This window comes from Diadema antillarum, unplaced genomic scaffold (assembly GCF_040938485.1).
Source record: "Diadema antillarum isolate AM-2024a unplaced genomic scaffold, OU_Dant_1.0 seq00001455_RagTag, whole genome shotgun sequence".
Lineage (NCBI taxonomy): Eukaryota > Metazoa > Echinodermata > Echinoidea > Diadematoida > Diadematidae > Diadema > Diadema antillarum.
In genome coordinates, this window is record NW_027272201.1 from 1,665,707 (window position 1) to 1,685,761 (window position 20,055).

A 20,055-nucleotide genomic window follows, 5' to 3' on the forward strand; every position below is an offset into this window, starting at 1 on the left:
TGTTTCATGTAAAGCTTGTTGTGCTAAAAGCTTAGACATTTGGCTTCCTGGTTTCTTTTTTTTTTCCTCTTGGCTAAATTCCATTTGAAAATGTCATGAGCTCTCAATCATTCTTCCTGATAGAAGGCCTGATCTGTACAAACTTGTATTGAAAACAGAATGTGAAATATTGCTACTCATCCCTCACTATCCAAAGACGAGAACAATTTTTGCAGATTTCCTGCTTTAATATCTCTACTGCAAAAATAACAAAACAAAAATGTTTTGTGCCTATATCAACATAGGAACCCAAATACCGGTACTCCAATCTGTGCAACAAGAAACGAGCATGGTTCTCTCGTACTGCTCTGGAGTCAAGAGTTTCCACTTTTGCACTGTGGGTGAAATATCACAGTCTGGTATGTTCACGCAATGAGTGATAACAAAAAAAGATGCATCCTCCTCCACTATATCCACTCCAGGACTGGTGATGGTACAAATGTAGCTCATGAGATGGGACATCACCAGGGTACCTCACACCCTCAAGGCATCATGATGCACTGAAAACTTTTATAGTTTCGCTGGCGATGACTTTTAGAGTGAGTCATGTGCATCCTTGCTCCTCGTGTCCGTCTCCATAGCAACATCCTGTGGGGTTGGAAACTGCCCACTGTCTCGGTGGCTAGATGAAGGCGCTGGTCACACATGGATCCCCACGAAGCAAAAATTACATCACTGTGGGAAGTTACCATGGACGAGCAAAGATTAGAGTTAATGCCTTCCCTTAAATAGTTATACAGTGGACATTTTGCTCGTGTTCCAATACACGAAATTGATGTTTTCACTCCAGTCACTCCATGATGTGTGCTTCATTTCCTGAATTTCTTGAAGAGGGGATGGACATGTTTGGTGCCACGGGACTGATACTCCATGTAGACCTGATCGTCGGCTCCCGACAGGGAACTCATGTTGCCAACCCGACGAACCACCTGGAAAAGAAAAAGGCATAGTAACAATGAGAAATTAATGTTTTAGGTACATTTTAGTACTTCGAAAAATGGCTATTTGCTGTCCTACCGAAAGAAAAGATCACAATCATGAACACTGCAAAAACAACAATAAACCTGAAAGCCTTGATGATGAGTTACTTCAGAAAAATCAGTTGAACATGTTTACAATACCAACAAATGTAATGCATTTTTTAATGTACTAACTAACAGCAAAGTGAAAGCAGTGGAATCTTATTGGTTGTAACATCAAGGAATTGCCTTACTTTTGTTGTTTGTTTTTGTTTTTTGTCACTGGATCACCTGTGCATTACCCGCATTCATCAGAATTCAGTGCAACTGGGACCTACGTGGCAATAATAGGCATCATACCACTCAAAACAGTACTCACAAGTCACTTGCCATGCCAGAATGACCCGACTGGAGGTGTACGAGATTCTGATTACATCACCAAGATTACATGTAATGCTAATAATATGGGACCAGTGCCACATTAAGCCAATCGAAATTCAATTTCATTAAAGTTAGAACCAATGTCTTCCTCATCCCCAGTTCTTGTGGCTAACATTCCAATCACACTTGATCACCATGACCATCACAACCCCACACCATCATCTCCATCCCAGCCCCTACCTGTGATCCTGTCTTCCCGTCTCCCGGCAACCGTTCCTCCTCCGCATCCGCATCACTGGCAGCCAGGACCTGCTGGAGGAGCTGCTGCTGTTCTTGCCTGGTGGAATACTTCAGGTTCTCCTGCAATTGGAAATTCAGTCAAGATGTTGCCATTATCTAACTTTTATCATTATCTCATCAATTGAGCACTGGAAACAGTCAAATCTTTACTCCAGACATTAGTCGAAGACAAAGCACGAACATTTGAAATAATGACAGATTTAGCAAAAAATGCATCAAAACGGGAACATTCCCACAACATACTGTAAAAGCTGATATTTTCACACGACTAATTTTTCGCGCTCGGCCGGTTAAGAAGAGTTTCGCGTGTTTTTTAATTCCGTGGAATCAAGACTTTAACTACAGGAACATTATGGCAAGCAAAAATATTTGCATGCTTTTATTTTCGCGCTAGCTTCTGGTTACGCGAAATGTGCGAAAATTTCAACACCGCGAAAATTTCCACTTTTACAGTACAACTGCACAAACCTCAACAAAATGCTCAAAATTCAATCACTCCTCTATAACTTTAAGAAACTCAGACAATTTAACAATCCAAAAGACCATGGAAGACCATAAAAGAGCACAAGTATTTTACATTCCAGTGATGATAATCTAGATTAGAATTGATGAGGTCATAAGGATGGGTCATCTGGTCACCTGGTCCATGCCAGCCAGCTTTGTGATGGTCTTGAAGCTGTAGCCCTGGTTGACCAAGAAGCGTTGTCTCTTGAGGGAGTAGAACATCTCTTGGGTGTCCTGCGACACCAGGGTGTAGAAGAAGGCATTGTATTCCTCCGCTGCCGAACCTGTCATGGAGAATACAGCGCACTCTCGTTATAACAAACACGGTTATAACAAAATTCCAGTTACAGTATGTAATTTTAGGAGGCAACATTTCCCGCTCTAGGTGTTTTATTGTCTATTTGTTTGGTTATGATGAAATTTCGATATAACAAGAGAAAGATGCTGGTCCTGAGGACTTCGTTATAACAGGAGTCCACCGTACAATGATGAGTAGCAATCATATAAAAGGCAAAACATAGTTCTCAGAAGGAGTCAAAATGCATCTTCTATCATTTGGAATTTGCTTGTGATACGTCAAAAGGGTCTACCAAAAAACTTGTCTGCCTGATGTGATTTGCCAGGATAATGGGTTGTTTTGGGGTATTTTGTGATTTAAAGTGTAAGATAATACAAGTCAGTGTACCTAGCTTTTATTTCTCAAGAACCCTCCCTGTTCAAAAGTGGGTGGGTGGAAGGTTATGTGATGATTGATCGCGCCTTAGCAATCGCATTCCACAACAAGCTGCATGTGATTCACAATAGTGTGGAAGACCGACATCTACTGCTACACCTCAAATTTGATGATTATCTATTATAAAACATTACATAGCAACCACGGTTGGATATATTCTCAGACCGCAATACTGTCGGTGTACTTGTTTGGCTAATGTTTCACATTTTTGTTACCCTCCTGAATTGTGTGTTTTTACAGCATTGTTTCACACATTTGTCATACATATGTGTACATTTAAGAGCAGAAATCGACAGTTTCTGTAGGCGCATAGATGCTATGTTTTATCTTCTACTCTGTGTGCCATGTAGACGTTCACAGGCCTGACTGATACTGTATACGCTATAATTTTCGCGTACATAAATTTTCGCGAATTGCCACTGTCACACATTTTCGCGAGTGGTTAAATTTGCGATTGGGGGACCAGAGAAAATATGAAGTGGCAAAGAAAGTGTGAATTTTCAACTTACTAGCAAATAAGAATGATACTAGTTATACAGAGAAAATATGAAGTGGCAAAGAAAGTGTGAATTTTCAACTTACTAGCAAATAAGAATGATACTAGTTATACACTGCATGAAAATACTTACCAAACTCTGCGAACTAGTAAGTTAGAATTCAACATTTTTGAAGTGGTTAATTCCATCGCGCTAGATATCTGATGAGTGGTCCCCTTGCGATAATGGATTGGCTCTCTACAGTATTCATAGGTAGACGTGGACGTGCTATATGTACGTAAACAATATGGTCTGTTCGGTAAGCCGTGACATGGTATACTAGTACTGAAATGTTCGTATCATCAAGGCAAGGGATTCATTTTGGAAGGTAATATTTTCGCATGTTGTTAAGTTCGCGAATAGCTCCCGACTCGCGAAATTCGCGAAAATAAAACCCCCGCGAAATATATAGCGTATACAGTAAGTTAACAGCTTGCTAACTTTGTATATTTTGACAGCACATCTGAAGTGTCACGTGGGATTCCATATTCCTCATACATATCTACACTCAAGCAAAGCTTGCAATTTTCTCCACAATTTTGCTGTACTGTATATCTAGCATGAATGCTTCTATAAAAAAGTTACATGGTTACAAAAGTGTTCTCATTCCTGTATCAGGGCAATTTTTACAAATCCTACATTCCCTTATCACTTATCTAGACATGAGGAGATATTGAAGTTCTCGGAAAACTCCGGCAAAGTTGGGGAGACTTGGCAGATCTGAAATCAGGTGTGAATGACAGGGCAGACATGTAAGTACAGAGCTAGTCTGTTCACTTCTGATGTTAGGAGCATTTATGTGTCAACGCAGAAAGATGAATGCCACAAACGCAGTGGCTTTTGACACAAACCTTTCTTCGCCCGGAGGATGCGGCCAAGGCGCTGGGCCTCCTGTCTGCGGGATCCACCATGGGATGAGATCTGGATCAAGACGTTGGCCTCAGGGAGATCGAAGGAGTTGTCACCGACCTGCGCAAAATTAAAGTCAGAATTCATGGTTATGTACCTGTAACTATTAACTATATTTTTTGTATCATGTAAAGGTATATTCAGATGTTATTCTGTAACATCTCTTTACATTACTGTGACACAAAACTGTTCAGTATTGTGTGTGTGTGTGTATTTCAAGTGACAACATAGGCTTTGCATGTTGCATGGTTTATTGAAATAATAAATAATGCTGAACTACTACACACAATACACTGGAGCACTTTGTGTTATCCATCCCTTGAAAGCATCTTGTTGGAGTATCAGTACACAACATAGTGCGGAGACAGACCTTAGATATGAAGATGGTGTTGACCGCTGGGTTGTGCTGGAAATTCTGCAAAATCTGCATCCTTTCTCCTTGGCTCGTCGGTCCGTAGATGTATGGCCTGAGAGCAAGGAGACACAGAGAAGATTTCATTTTTTAGATACTCATGAGGGCATCATAAGTACATTTTGCTGAATTTTGATGGGCACTTGCCACAGTTTGTTTGAATTTAATATTTTTTTCTGGAATGTTACATGCAACTGATTCTTTCCTTGGAACAGAACTTCATTTGTGTCAAAAACTCTAATCTGCGATATGTATCCTACACTGAAATTTACCATTCTCATAAACTTTACAGGTCAATTGATTTTGATACTTAAAAAAATACACACATTTTTTTTTAGGGTAAAGTCTTTTACAATACATAGTGTTGCTTTGTGTACAAAATATCTTATGATTCTTGTAACTGTTTTGTTTGGCTTGGTTCGATAAGCAAAACAAACAAACAAGAGTGAATAGGTCAGTAAAGTGGGGATCAAAAATATCTCTTTGGACACACATGAAGGACAGTAAGCCAAATTATTCTGAGATGATAATGGCACAACAGCAGTTGACTCACTTGCCCATGGCCACCGCATAGTGTTTGAGGGCAAACACGTTGTCAGAGAAGACGATGACCTTGTCGTTGCGCTGCTCATGGAACCTGACCAGGAACTGGCAGGCACGGAATTTGTTTGGGTTCATGACATACAGCAGCTGTGGGAAAAACAGGAGCCAGAAATCATCATCATTTGCTTCTTCTAGAATCAATTGCATCAACAAATCAATCTGTCAAATCATACCAGATCTTAAAGTCTTGAAGGAATTCTTTTTGAATACTTGGAACAAGTGCATTTCATGAAATGACATTTGGCATGGAGTTGCATGTGATTCTAAAGGCAAATAGGACAATTGCCTGGCAAATGAAAACTTCAATATAACTGCATATTATCACATACTTTAATTGAATATCATGATTACAGTTTTTGTAATATCACTGTTCAGCAATGGACAATGTGACAATGGGATGTTACTCCATCATACATCCATACGGAATTCATCAGGGTATTTTGCTAAGGTTACATAAATTTTATTGCCTTAATTTTTAAATCAGAATGTCTTTGATAGTTTGCTATCATCCTCAGAAATTATACTTCAACACTCAACTTGACATTATCAGAAGGGAAAATTCACTCATTTGTTCTTTGCTTGTCTGTTCACTGCTACATTCATCTGTTCATCAATACATCTTTCCTTCCAACAATCTATCCATCTTTTCACACATCTATTCCTTTTCTAATCCATCTATCCATCAATTACTTCATCCTATCATTCAATCTCCAATCATGTAATCGGTCATTGAACTCATAACCTCATTCAAGCTCTTCCTATCTTAAACACTCACGAGCCCATGCCACCTGCCACTAGGCCATGTTCACTACAACTAGGCCACACCTATCACCACTAGGCTATGTCCTCCACCACCACTAGGCCACATTTGCCACCACTACACCATGTCCACCACCACTAGGCCATGTTTACCACCACGACTAGGTCATGTCCACCACAATTAGGTCACGTCCACTACCACTACACCATGTCCACCACCACTAGGCCATGTTTGCCACCACTACACCATGCCCACCACCACACTGACCACCAACCACTGTCTAAGGAACAAGGTCCACCCACCAGTCTCTTTCTGGTCCGGATGGCCAGGTACTCCCGGTAGAACTCTGGTACCATGGGGCACCACACCTCGGCGCACTGCACCCTGGCTATGAATCCGCGGTTCTGCAGCTCCATCCAGTTGGCCTCATAGAGCTTGGGGCCGATCAGGAAGTTGAGGTCGGCGATCTTGTCGTCCTCCCGGACCAGGGTGGCCGTCAGTCCCAGCTTGCAGTGGGCCTGGACCTGAGTCAGGACCCGCCGGAACTGCTTGGCTGGGATGGTGTGCACCTCTGGTTGAATGAATTATAAAGAGGAGAAGTTGGCATCATCGTGAATCATAATAAAGACTGCTTCATGAAGGTTATCTGGAAAGATAAAAGGGATTGTATAGTTTTGGTTGAGGCCTAACTTCAGGTTTCTCACATTTTTTGACGAGATGATGAGAATCCTTTTATGAAATATGAGAGAGTATGAAATTAGAAGAGGGATTCAACATTTATTTGATGAAAATTGGTTTTGAAATAGCTGAGAGATATCCAAAACAGAGCAATCCTAATAAAGGGTGGGACCCACCGTTTATAAGGATCATTTTGTTTTACTTTGTTTTTGGATGTCTCAGCCATTCCAAAACCGATTTTCACCTACTAAACTTTGAAATCCTCTTAGAATGGTATGCTCTATATTATCCAATAAGTGGTTTCTTGGTATCTTGCAAAAAGAAAAAGTTCAAAGCCAAATCCTCATCTCCACAAATGCAATGTAGCATGGAGATTTATGGAGTGGGAAGGCTAGCCCAGTTTGGATATATTTGAAAATATGTATCATGAATTGTGAACAGCTTTATCATTGATCTCTATGTAGGCTGCAGAATCTTGACTGGATTAGACTGTTACCGATGAGTGTATGCTTCGATGCATGTATTCGCTGACTGGTGTTATTTGTGGTTTTCTTATGTACCCCTGTGAGCAGTGAATGAATTGGACCACTCATGGATCTCCACACTACAAGGTCTTTAATAGTTTGGGTTTCCTTGGGGTTTTTTTTCCAGATTACACAGATGATCACAGAAAAATCGCAAGAAACTTGGAACAACAGTGGGTATGAATCACCATTACATGGAGAAACCATTTTGTTGTTGTTGTTGTTTAATATTTACATGCTTTTACTCGCTAAAACAGATCAAGAAATTGTCAGTGAAAATAAAAACAAAGCTTCAATGAAATACATGTAAGAATAATAACTTACAAAAATATTACACTTACCAGGTTTAAAAGAAAAATATTAAAGAAAACACAGAAAGAAAGAAACAAACATCTCTTTACCGTCGAGAATCATGAGGCCCCACTCTTGGGACTGCATCCATTGCATGACTTGGTCTGCCTCCCACGACCTCTTGGTGGTGTGGGCCACCATGGAGTACGTACTGATGCAGATGTTGCAACCTGGTGTGACAATAAACAGCAAAGCGTGAAATGCATTTACTGACAAAGGTCTGAAGAATGATCCAGTTTGAAGTGATGAAAGCAATGAACAATACACTGTATGTCCCTGAATGCAATTGGTTTTGAAAAGGTAATCATAGATGAATATACTACAGATGATGATACTGACAATAATCATACTATTGACACTACAACTATCAAATTATTGATACTTCTCCTCCTCCTCCTACTGCTGCTGCTGCTGCTGCTGCTACTACTACTACTAATACAACAACTTCTACTACTACCACTACTACTACTACTACTACTACTACTACTAATAATAATAATAATAATAATAATAATCCCACACCCACTTCCCGCTCGGTCGCTTCGTTCCCTCGCTCACGCGCATGCGCGTGCACCGAGACACTGAGTCAAGAAAATCTCACTCATATATTTTTTTTTAACTTGACATCTCTGCAAAATGCACATCCAGCCAAAAAGCTTTTCTTTCTTAAATAAGCCGGTGAAGCTACATCAATGCCTACAGGCCTTTATTTTGCATCTCATGAGGGCAGTCATATGACCGGCAATGACACCCACCCTTAGGTTTGTCCTTGGCATCCGATGTGAAGCGACAGATCATAGAGTCGTCCATGGTGGACCACATCCTGAACTGGGACCTCCACTGCTCTACCGCCACACCTGAGGTGCAGAGCACGATGCACCGTTTCCTGACGGTGCAGGCTGCGGTCACGCCCACCAGGGTTTTACCGGCACCTGCAGGGAGGGGGTGGGGGTGAGGATGGAGAGGTAAGGTTTTTGGAGAGGGGTTGGGATATGGGAACAGCAGCTATGAATGAATGTTTGCTTGACTTGTACTCTATGACTTCATGTCATCTGTATTTTGCACAACGCCTATGAAATATTGATCATCTTTGCTCATTTGAAGGAAACTTGCAAAAGTGAGGAAATTGTACCATCAATATACATTGCACTATTCAAATGCAAATGTTTGGACCATTTCTCTTTCTCTAGTAAACCATGCCAATGTTACCATCTACTATATCTATGAAGAAATTTGTGATGAAGTCTATTGTCAACACTCTCACCTGTCCATATCAAACAATAATTTTCCATCACAAAACAACATTATAACTACATTCTCACTGTAACACTATAATTTCAATATTCTATTTCCAAGTTTTTAATACCATACTATGCTCTTCATAACTTACAACAATGCCAGGAGTGAGTTAAAGACTTACCACAGGGCAAGACAATGACCCCTGACCTCGCCCTGCCGTTGCCAAACATCTTCCGCAGGCTTTTCTCCTGGTACGGTCGCAGAACTGTTGTGGGCTTCAGATCAATGCTGCAAGATGTGGGAATTGGAGGGGAGGGAAGGGAAAGTAGACTCAGTTTAACTATAGCACTCTGAGAGTTTATCTACAGAATCATGTAACAATCTTCCACCCTACGGTTGTAAGTTTCTTTCAACCGACACTTCATAAATGTTATCATTATCACTGCACTCTGTTAGAATGGGTTGATGACATCACATTCACTATGGAATGTCAATCATAATACGAAATTGCATCCTAGCTTCATCTTATTTTCTTCAAGCACTTCAGTCATCTCTGAGTCTGCTATAAACTGCATTCAACAATTTTGCTTTTACATGATTATAATGCAGCAATATAAAGTACACTCACATTCTATTTCACTGTACAGGCTGTGCACATTGAATGCAAGTAAAGACTTGCCATTGTTCATTTGCTGGTTGCGTGCTTACACAAATGCACAAATTGAATGGAAAAGAAGAAAACAAGCAAAACTAAATGTAAATCTAATGATTTACTAAAGTCTTACCTGAGATCTGGATTCCTTGTGTCATTCCGGAAGTCATACTCAGCTAGCAGGGGGTATTCCAGCTCTATGCACCTAATCACCACACACATAAATAATAACAAATAAAATTGTCATGTTTTATGTTTGAATATTTTCAATGATAAGTTAACAAACAATTTGAATCTTAACAAAAACATTTCATGATAAACTGATATAAGGTGGTAAACAAAGTGGCCAGATAAAAACCTTTCTCTGATTAAAAAACAAGAATTTTATGAAATTTACTTTCAAACACAAATGCCACCTACACTTGTAAATGCCCTCATCTTTACTTCACGGCCAAACACTTTAACCAAGTTGCAATTTACTCTTCAGAATAAATGCTTTCAGTAGTCTAATTTAGTAATGTCAAAAAAGAAAGGGGGATGGTTTGTAATGTCTGCTGGAATAACGGTTATGAGAAGTCACTCACCTCTTCTGCAGGTTTTCAATCTCGTCCTGGACGACTTCAAAAGAGACAGCAGTCAGGTCCTCTCCTTCATCTTCTTCTTTGTCGATCTTCTCGTAGAAGTCGAAGATGTCGGTGGGGATTTTCTCCCCGTCTGCCTCCCCTCCAGGCGCGGCATCCCCGTCCTGTGATTGGGATGTTCCAGCTCCATTGGTGTGCCCTTGAGAGTTTGGGGCATTCAACTTGAAGGGAAAGGGGATGCATGAGAGTGGTGGGATATGTTAACGCTACAATTTACATGTCTGATACCTCTTTGCAAAGATTATTTATGTAGCATCAATACTGCAAAACAATGTGTACATCCATCCACATTTCTTGGGAACAATTGATCAGCTGATTAGAAAAATCAATTACAAACACATAGTCATTGAGACAATGACTACTTTACGTTATAAATAGAAAAAGTAAGCACTTTACTGTAATGCTTGTAAATCTTGTGTATGAAAACTATAACATAGAAAGTTAGTGGATTAAATTAAGAAATGGAGCATGCATACCTGTACAGAAGACATTAATCACATAGAGACAGTGTACAAAGACCAATAGGTGGTTTTACTGTACAGGGAAAGCATCTATAAAAGGCTGGTAGATCAAGTAAAAAAACTTCAATTCCATCAATGACTTCAACAAGCCTGATCAAGGTAGAGAGTTAGGTGATGGACGATTTGAGTCATGAGTAGAAGAAGACTTGATTCTGGAAAACAGGACACATGTTTTAAAAGGTGTGCTGAAGAAGGAAACCATTTGAACATCTCTTGCACCCGTGCTGCAAAGGCAAGGGCACAGATTTGGCATGGTTATGAAGAGTGATAAATGGAGTCTACCTTGAGCACAGACGAGCCTCCTGCTGCCCTCTGGGATACCAGCAAGCCCTCCTCCGTCTCTTCCTCGTTCACATCTGACCTCAGACGACACTGCTGTATCACTGGGTCCTTCAACAGTCTCTGCAACACATCCTAATATTGAAGATTGATGGCATGAATTTAATTACATACTGATGATGACACATTTAGGTCTTATATTACTTTATATTACTTGACAGCTACTGAACAGAATCATCTAAGCTGGCTGAAGTGTTTTATAGTATTTTGTGTGTATTATTTCATATGTAGTCCCTTTGCACTTCTTTTAAGAATATAGTCATGTCATCAATATTAATGCATCCCAGGATCCGCAAACCATGAAGTAACCATTTTCACTTTTTCTTCAACTTCAATCCATAATCAAAACCCTATATATATGTCACCTACCAGTGTATAAAGTTGTCTGTATTACTATATTACCTATGTGTAACTCATAAAATGTTACAAACTTATTTTTTTTTTGTATTTAACTTAATTCTCTTCTCTTGACCAAATGAAGAGGTGTCACTTCACACATATGAGAGTGACGATACAGACGATACATTAATGACCAAGCGGGGGCGCACTTACAGGAAATGGACTCTCCACAAAGTATCTGTTGTGTTTCAGAACCAGCTTCACTTTGCCGTAACTCAGTGTGCAGAGCTGGAATAAAGACAAACAGGGAGCATGTCAGTCACCAAATAGAACAAGAGACCCGCGGGTCTAGCGCTCACCTGAGTATCGCAAGTTCACCTTTCACGCAGTCACTAATCTAAATTATTCACAGCTCTACCAAAATTTGACGAGGCATTCTCAAGTGGAAGATGAAAATGTACAATAAGGGCCCAATTTTTTCAAGATTCCTTAATTTGGGGGAATTGGGGCCCCCTGGGGCCCTCTGGGTGGGGCATGGTGCCCAGTTTGATAAATTGAGATCCTGACCACCTAGGGACGCTACCTGCCAGGTTTGACAAAAATCCATCATGAGGTTTTCAGGAAGAAGATGAAAATGTACAATTCAGGCCCCCATTTGGACCCTTCCAACCACCCCCCTCCCCCCTACCCCCAAGAGGGGCACCCCTGGATCTCCTATGAACAAACTTGAAACTACAGTCATTAATGTACTCACTCATAGTATTATCTCAGCTCTATAACTTCTGATTCTAGAGAAGATTTTTAAAGATTCCTTCATTTGGGGGGTTTGGGCCCACTGGGGGCCCCCTGGGCGGGGCATGGTGCCCATTTTAACAAATTGAGATCCTAACCCCCTAGGAATGCTACCTGCCAAGTTTGGTGAAAATGGGTCATGGGGTTCTCAAGAAGAAGATAAAAATGTACAATTTAGGCCCCATTAGGACCCCTCCTCACCCCCACCCCCCCCCCCCCCCCCCCCCCCCCCGGGTCCCAAGGGGGGCACCCCTGATTCTGCCATGAACAAACTTGAAACTACAGTCATCAATGTGCTAACTCATAGTATTAACCTAGCTCTATCACTTCTGGTTCTAGAGAAGAAGGTTTTTGCGGATTCCTTAATTTTGGGGGGTTTGGGCCCCCTGGGGGCCCCCTGGGTGGGTCATGGTGCCCATCTTAACAAATGGAGTTCCTAACCCCCTAGGGATGCTACCTGCCAAGTTTGGTGAAAATGGGTCATGGAGTTCTCAAGAAGATGAAAATGTACAATTAAGGCCCCATTAGAACCCTTCCCCACCCCCCTCCCCTGGGTCCCAAGGGGGGCACCCCTGATTCTGCCATGAACAAACTTGAAACTACAGTCATCAATGTACTAACTCATAGTATTAACTTCGCTCTATCACTTCTGGTTCTAGAGAAGAAGATTTTTACAGATTCCTTAATTTTGGGGGGTTTGGGCCCCCCTGGGGGCCCCCTGGGTGGGGCATGGTGCCCATTTTAACAAATTGAGTTCCTAACCCCCTAGGGATGCTACCTGCCAAGTTTGATGAAAATCGGTCATGGGGTTTTCAAGAAGAAGATGAAAATGTAAAAAGTTTACGCACGACGCACGACGGACGACGGACGACGGACGACGGACGACGCACGACGCACGACGGACGCCGGACGAAGGGCGATCGCAATAGCTCACTTGAGCCTTTGGCTCAGGTGAGCTAACAATACTTGAAGAGACAAATTCATCAATATTTGATCATCTTTAAAAATTCATCAATATTTGATCATCTTTAAAAATTCATACTTTGACATCACAAACACATGGTCTTCTCAAACTAACATATGATTCTTGAAACGTATATCTAACAGGGTTAAATATGCAGTAGATCTATACACTCGTATTTTCTCACTTCACTGATCACCAGAAAAAGACAAATGTGGCACAGTTCACTTTTGATGCACCTTTGGCAGCAAAATGGGTATTTATGGGAATTACAGTGAGAGCACGAAAGGATATGGTTTGCGGTTTGTAACAGGGTCAAACCTGTTGAGATGTTTTTCTTTTTACAAAGTGTATGTTATCAACTGATTTCTGTAAAGCCTCATGGGAGTGAAATGAGGTGTCATCCATGATTGATGGTACTTAAATCCTCAACATATCTTGTCTTTGTAAGCTTTTTCGCTGCTCCCCCATCCTGTCCGGGGCTTTCATCTTAATCCTGCAAAACTCTGCAGTCTCCACAATCTGTTCTCTCTCTCTGTTATTAGTTCTTTCTGTTTGGCAGAGAAACATTCCATGCATTACCCCCCCACCCCCACCCCCCCCCCCCCCCCCCCCGCCATCTTGAATTCTGAAACCTTCACAATACAGGGCTCTGCCAACCATGACCACTGCATATCATTAAACATACTGATGAAAGTCAGAAACATATTTTGAAGGCATTAATCATATTTTGGCTGAGAATTGGAAAGTCGCATATAATCTTGCTCAATGATGTTATTGAAAAAAAACCAAACACTCCTTTTCATAATTTTCTAGCTTTTATATGAAGACAAAGTACAGTCAAACCTGTCTATAGCGGCCACCCAAGGGAGACAAAAAAAAGTGGCCGCTGTAGACAGGTGGCCGCTATAGACAGGGTCGTTAACATGGCTTTTCTCTTGGGGGGAGGATTTGTGTTTAGTGTCGAATACAGCAGATGGTTGCTATAGACGGTGGTCGCAATAGACAGGTTTGACTGTATACTTAAATCACAGAAACATACTACAAGTTTGCCCTGCATACACTTTTAAGTGCATTGTTTCCGCTTCATCACCCCTCATTAAGTCGCAATCCTATCTACATCTCTCGTACCTTGATGAATTCCACAATGCCATCAGGGATGGAAGTCTTGCTGAGTCTCCTAAGGTATTCAATGATGTCACTGGTCTGGAGACCCACAGACACGGCAGCATAGAGTGAATATGCTGTTAACCTGTCAATCAAAAACAAAGTCTCAATTTAGCTCAACACAAAATCACTAAAGAGGCAAAAGATTCCCTTCATATGAATTGCTCTGATTTCTTGTCTCTGTGGTCCATACACAAAAAAACATCTGCACACCTTGTACTTGAATAGCTCTCAAGACAGCTCACTTAAACATTTAAGAAATGTGAGAAAGAGGCAAAATGAAGTATGTATTGAGATTCTTTTAAGTGCAAGCATATGAAATGCAAATCTCAACCCGTTGAAGACTGGTCCCGAGTATACATGTACTTGGGCTGGTGTCTATGGGAGATACATGTTGTAGTAAAATCAGCATGTCTTCAAAATGATAATAATGATTAAAAAAATCTTACTTAGATAAGCATAGACTTCAAATGAAGTCTAAACTGCTGGCATGGTGCACAAGGCATTCCATGATCTTTTGAATGAGGAATTCTGTCAGTAATCATGGCATTTCGACTGAGGGCCTACAAATTTTGTCTACAACTAACTTGTATTCGTGGATGTTTTCCGGTCGGCACACAGGTTCTGAGATGGCGATGAGGAAGTCATGGGCGTGCTTGTAGACTGGAGAGAAAGACTCTAGGAAGATGTGTCCATCTGGAGCCTGGTTTAAGAAGAGAATATGCCCATCATCAATATCAGTATGTTGGACTAAGCTGAGCTTTACCTCTCTGAACTACCTCCTTTACATTGAGAGTTTTCAAGGCTCTGTTGAGGCTTTCTCAAACTCTGGGTATTGGGGCATTAATGTCAGATTATTTCAGGAATAGAAAACAAAAATATTGGGAATCCCATACATTTAAAAAAAAGGCCCAAAGTGCCAACTTTACCACGGATACTACACAACCAATAAAGAAATTATAAATTTCATTCATTACAAAAGACTGTAATAATGAATTATAAAATCATTCAAACTTTTTATGACATCACAATGATGTTTGTTGTTAAAGGTCATATCATCCCTGCATTATTTCTGGATTAAAATTACCGTGCTCTCTTAGACATGACTGTAAAATAAGGAAGCTTCCATTAAAGGGATGGTATAGTATTGGGGAGATAAGGATTGAGCTTCTAACGTTTTGTGAGATACTAAGAAACCACTTATGAAATGTTAAGAACATACAATTCTAAGAGGAATTCAAAGTTTATTTGATGAAAATCGGTTTTGAAATGGCCGAGATATCAAAAATCAAAGTAAAACAAAATGATCCTAATAAAAGGTGCATCCCACCTTTTATTCTACGTATCGCTTTGTTTTTGGATATCTCAGTCATTTGAAAACCAATTTTCATCAAATAAATGTTGAATTCCTCTTGGAATTACATGCTCTTTCATATTTCACAACATGTTTCTCACTATTGCAGTCTACAATGTTCAGAACAATTGTATTCTTTATCTGGTATTTGTGTTTGTTTGTTGTTTGCCATTTTCTTCTCTGTTGTCATGTTTGAAAATGTATATATCTACCTTTTCATTTTTTGAAGTGCCATAAGCATCGAAAGGTGGACCTGTGCGCTATACAAGTAGCCACTATTATTATCATTATCATTATTTCACCAAAACAGTAAAAACCCTAAAATCAGGTCTCAACCAAAGGTGCACCATACTTCTAGAGAGAGAGAGCCTACCAGCCAGAGGGGTCTTGAACTGTGGTCCTTCTTGAGTTGCATCTGACTGCGGTAGTCCTTGGCCCCAAACTCGTCCTCATCTTTATCCTCCTTCTCCTCCTCCACCTGCCGACTGGCATTTTTGGGCAGATATGAACCTAGTGCAAGAGAACAGAAAGGCATGGTGAGATGACTGTGTGTTTGTTTTTGTTTTTGTTTTTTGTTTTCATCCTTTAATTGTATTAAATGTAACCCTTTGTGCGCTTTTGAGTACACACTGGCACAAAAACCCCATAGCATTGCACACACTGTCCAAAGTCCTTGGCAAAGAAAAGGTTAATATATCTTATCCTAACTCAATCTCTGCAATTACAGGTGACTCCCTACCTCCTTGTCTGAAATATGCAAACAAACAAAAGTCACAATTTGTCTTCAGTCTTGATGAAACATATATAAACATACATGCATAATCAGATCACTTCATCACTGAACATCTATGAAATTTCAAAGAAATTTGAATTCTTTACAGTATCAATAACTGGTATAACGACATCTCATACAGGCCTCTGGTACACAGGATTATGTTTGCCCTTTAGTATAATCATCTTGAATATTCACTGTAATGCTTCAATCAAGTAATCCATTCAAAATCTGCATGAATAAATGACTAGAATCTATTTCAATTAAAAATACAAATAGTCTACACCATGCAGACCTTACTTACCATCTGCTCCCTGAGAATCCTCATTTTCCAGATCTGGAGACTCCACTCGGAATTTCTTTGACTTCTTGGAATCTGGAGATGGAATAAAAGGAATGATAAACATCTGGCTTTTAATAACACCATTATTCATCTGCCAGCTGAAACTACATTTACCAATTATATTTTGCCAACAATCTGTCCTTATTTTCATTTACCATAATTTCTGATGTACAACAAACAAATTATGAGTCATTTCATTGCATTTACTGTTGGTGGCATATGATATGGCTCATTGGATGATCACATGTTAACATATTATTGTATTCATGATGTATGTATAGCAAGTCACCCATAATTCCACCGTAATGGTGTTGACTAGAAACCTAGAATACTGTAAAAGTGGATATTTTCGCGCTTGGCCGGGTTGGAAGATTTTCGCGTGTTTTTAATTCCTCGGAATCAAGACATCACGCACAGGCACATATGGCAAGCAAAAATACTCGCGTGCTTTTATTTTTGCGCTAGTTTCTGGTTGCGCGAAATGCGCGAAAATTTGTACACCGCGAAAATTTCCACTTTTACAGTAATAGTAGCCTGGATGCTTTTGTACAATTGTGTGAGGTTGAATTTTGGCATGGGAGGTCAACAAACCTGGGTGCAGGTTTTTTCAAGGCTTAAAAGCCTTACTTGAGATTCAGGCAGGAATGATTCATACTTTGTCTAGCGTTACATCCATGATTTACATTATCATTATTAAATCATTATCACTTACTTGGCATTAATTTGTAATACTACTGAATGAACAAACAACAGACAAACAACACAAGTGTGATACAACATTGGCCCAATGGGTACAATTTTACAGGATGTCAGGCTTTCCCTGTTGCGCTTCCCCAAGTTGCCAGGTTGGAAAAAAAAAACACCAACAAATAATCAAAATCACTTTGGCCCTTGGCCTCTCCAACCAACTTAGGGAAGCACATCATGAATAGCTGAACATGGAATTCTTTGCTGTTTTGTTGTTTGACATGCTAGCTGGGGAATTAGGTGATCCGAGTATCCTCTCGGATCACCTTCTGTATCTGTACTGATTCTTTGTTTTTCTTCTTCTTCTTTTTTATTTCTCCGCAAAAGTTGTGCAGAGGTTAGCTCAGAAAGTGCATTGCCTATCATTGTCAAACTTATACCATTAATGTATCGTGTCCCAAAGATGACAGATCTAGTTGCTTGTTGGAATGTTAGTTGTAGGTAGGGCACTTCAGTCTCTATATTTATTTCGGACATATATGCTTGATCATGTTGATTATCAAGCAAAACAACTGTGCAATTATGGAGGTTATGAAATAGGTGTAAATTTTAGACGTAAAGGGTAAAGAGTTTTCTTCTTTTTTTCCGGCAAAATCATGAAATTAGCCCCACCGCAGCGCGCATGCACCCGTGCGTTAACAAGCAGGGTTAGGGTTGTATATTATATACTTGTATTCATGGTTAAATTGGCCGTTAAATTAGTTGAGGGACATTGGGAGTCCTTCCAAGAATGAAAGGTTGAAGACCAAAGAAAAAAACAGAAGAAAGGGAGGATGAAAGATGCTACAGGCCCCACCACTGCATATCCATACTAACAGTAATTACTACAGCAGGTGGCCTGTTTATACTTGTGAATTCAGCCCCACAGTGTGAAATTCATCGGTACATATCAAGCACAGCACGCAGCGGTGGGGCTTTCTTCCACCACAGTATAATACTTATGATACTGGCTGGCCTCGAGGGAGATACCAGAAAATATTGCCCAAACTGAAATAATATTGCTCGAATCAAAGACGAGGGCAATATTCTTTCAGTGAGGGCAATATTTATCTGGTATCTCCCTCAAGGCCATTCAATATCATAATTATTACCTATCCCCTAGGTAAATAAGGAAAATATGTGAATACGGCTATACACTATGATATAGATCAAGCCACATTTGACTACCTGTAGATCATAACCAACATGTCGAAAAATTGTTCCTCAATGTAAGTCATTCAACTCCAACTTCCAAGATGTAGTTGTAACAGGCTAACTTCAAACATCTGAACGTTTTTACTCTTTATTTTTATTTTTGCTTCTGTTTCAATCTGGAGAGTTGTAATAGCTGATGGTAACTGTGCAGTTATTGAGCACAAATGGACTAGTCATTGTTTGACGCGTAGTGCATGCTGCTGGAAGTGGTCGACCTTGTACAAGTTGATTTATCGGCGTTCTTCTGCGGTGCATGTAACCGACACACAGCGACGTCCTTGAAGTTGAATGTCTTCTCTTTGTGGTCGACCGGAACGTTTACATGAAAAGTGATTGACGAGACCCGGATGCTCGTGATATGCTCTAATGTCGCCTGCTGACGACCTCCACGACCCTGCAAAATACTAATTGCAATTGCCTCTCATAACTACCTCTCATATGGGTACTAATCATGAATGCAGCCCCAATAAATTGCGTTTAAATTACTCGAGATTGATACAGCGGCAGGGCCAATTTCCACAGCACAAGCTTAGGTTAGGGACTAGGCCCCTAGTAGGGTATGCCGTCTTTTCTACCCCATCACTAAGCCCGCCGCGGGGTGCTGTAACTGTTGGGGTCGCTGGTGCGGTTACCCCATCACCTGCCAATTGTAGACGTACTTTAAACTAAATTTAATCTTAAATACTATAGAGTCTAGGTTTTGCACTATTCATGCTATTGAGTATTGGTGTATTGACTAGACTAAAGTTATTGTATTTTACTATTAACAATTAAGTATTATTGTAATTTGTAAAATTGTATGAACAGATTCTGGCTAGCTGGGCTATTCCATGGCATGGACCATGGCCATGGTCGATTCAATTCACTGTACACACCACAGACTCGAGTCTTCTAACAATAACATTACACTAATCAGGTATTGCACAGCCAACTATCAACTACAGGCTAGTTAGGCGATGATGACAACACTACAGTGAGTACAGTATTATCATACAAAACCATGTTTACCACAGGCACGGCACAGGCCCGCTGGTGCCACACACAGCATCACAGACACAACATCTAATTTATCACCATGGCCATGTTCACATAAACTCACTGAACTTAGCTTACCTCCGTCTGTACGGTCTCTTTTGTACTTGCCCATCTCTCAGCTTGATGACAAGATTTTCCCAGGATAGATTCTACTCGAGTTCGTTATCGCATTTCACGAGTTCCAGCATTATCGAGCAAAGGAGGTAGGAGAGACTTTGGGATCATTTGGCTTAGTTTCAATCTTCACATTCGGGCCGCACAATACCGGTA

At 40.4% G+C, this 20,055-nt stretch overlaps 1 protein-coding gene across 1 annotated transcript; it reads right to left on the reverse strand.

Annotated features, from left to right (window-relative positions):
• Positions 1-825: 825 nt before the first annotated feature.
• On the reverse strand, positions 826-20,048 carry LOC139709657 (general transcription and DNA repair factor IIH helicase/translocase subunit XPB-like). The gene is made up of 19 exons (XM_071621618.1): positions 19,864-20,048; positions 16,771-16,842; positions 16,068-16,204; positions 14,928-15,043; positions 14,305-14,425; positions 11,634-11,708; positions 11,025-11,156; positions 10,165-10,382; positions 9,714-9,785; positions 9,110-9,216; positions 8,445-8,621; positions 7,740-7,859; positions 6,439-6,707; positions 5,327-5,463; positions 4,732-4,828; positions 4,304-4,421; positions 2,319-2,467; positions 1,620-1,739; positions 826-968 (listed from the first exon to the last, which is right to left on the reverse strand). The coding sequence occupies exons 1-19, from the start codon at positions 19,895-19,897 to the stop codon at positions 849-851; spliced, it is 2,391 nt and encodes a 796-aa protein (XP_071477719.1). The 5' UTR covers positions 19,898-20,048; the 3' UTR covers positions 826-848.
• Positions 20,049-20,055: the final 7 nt, after the last annotated feature.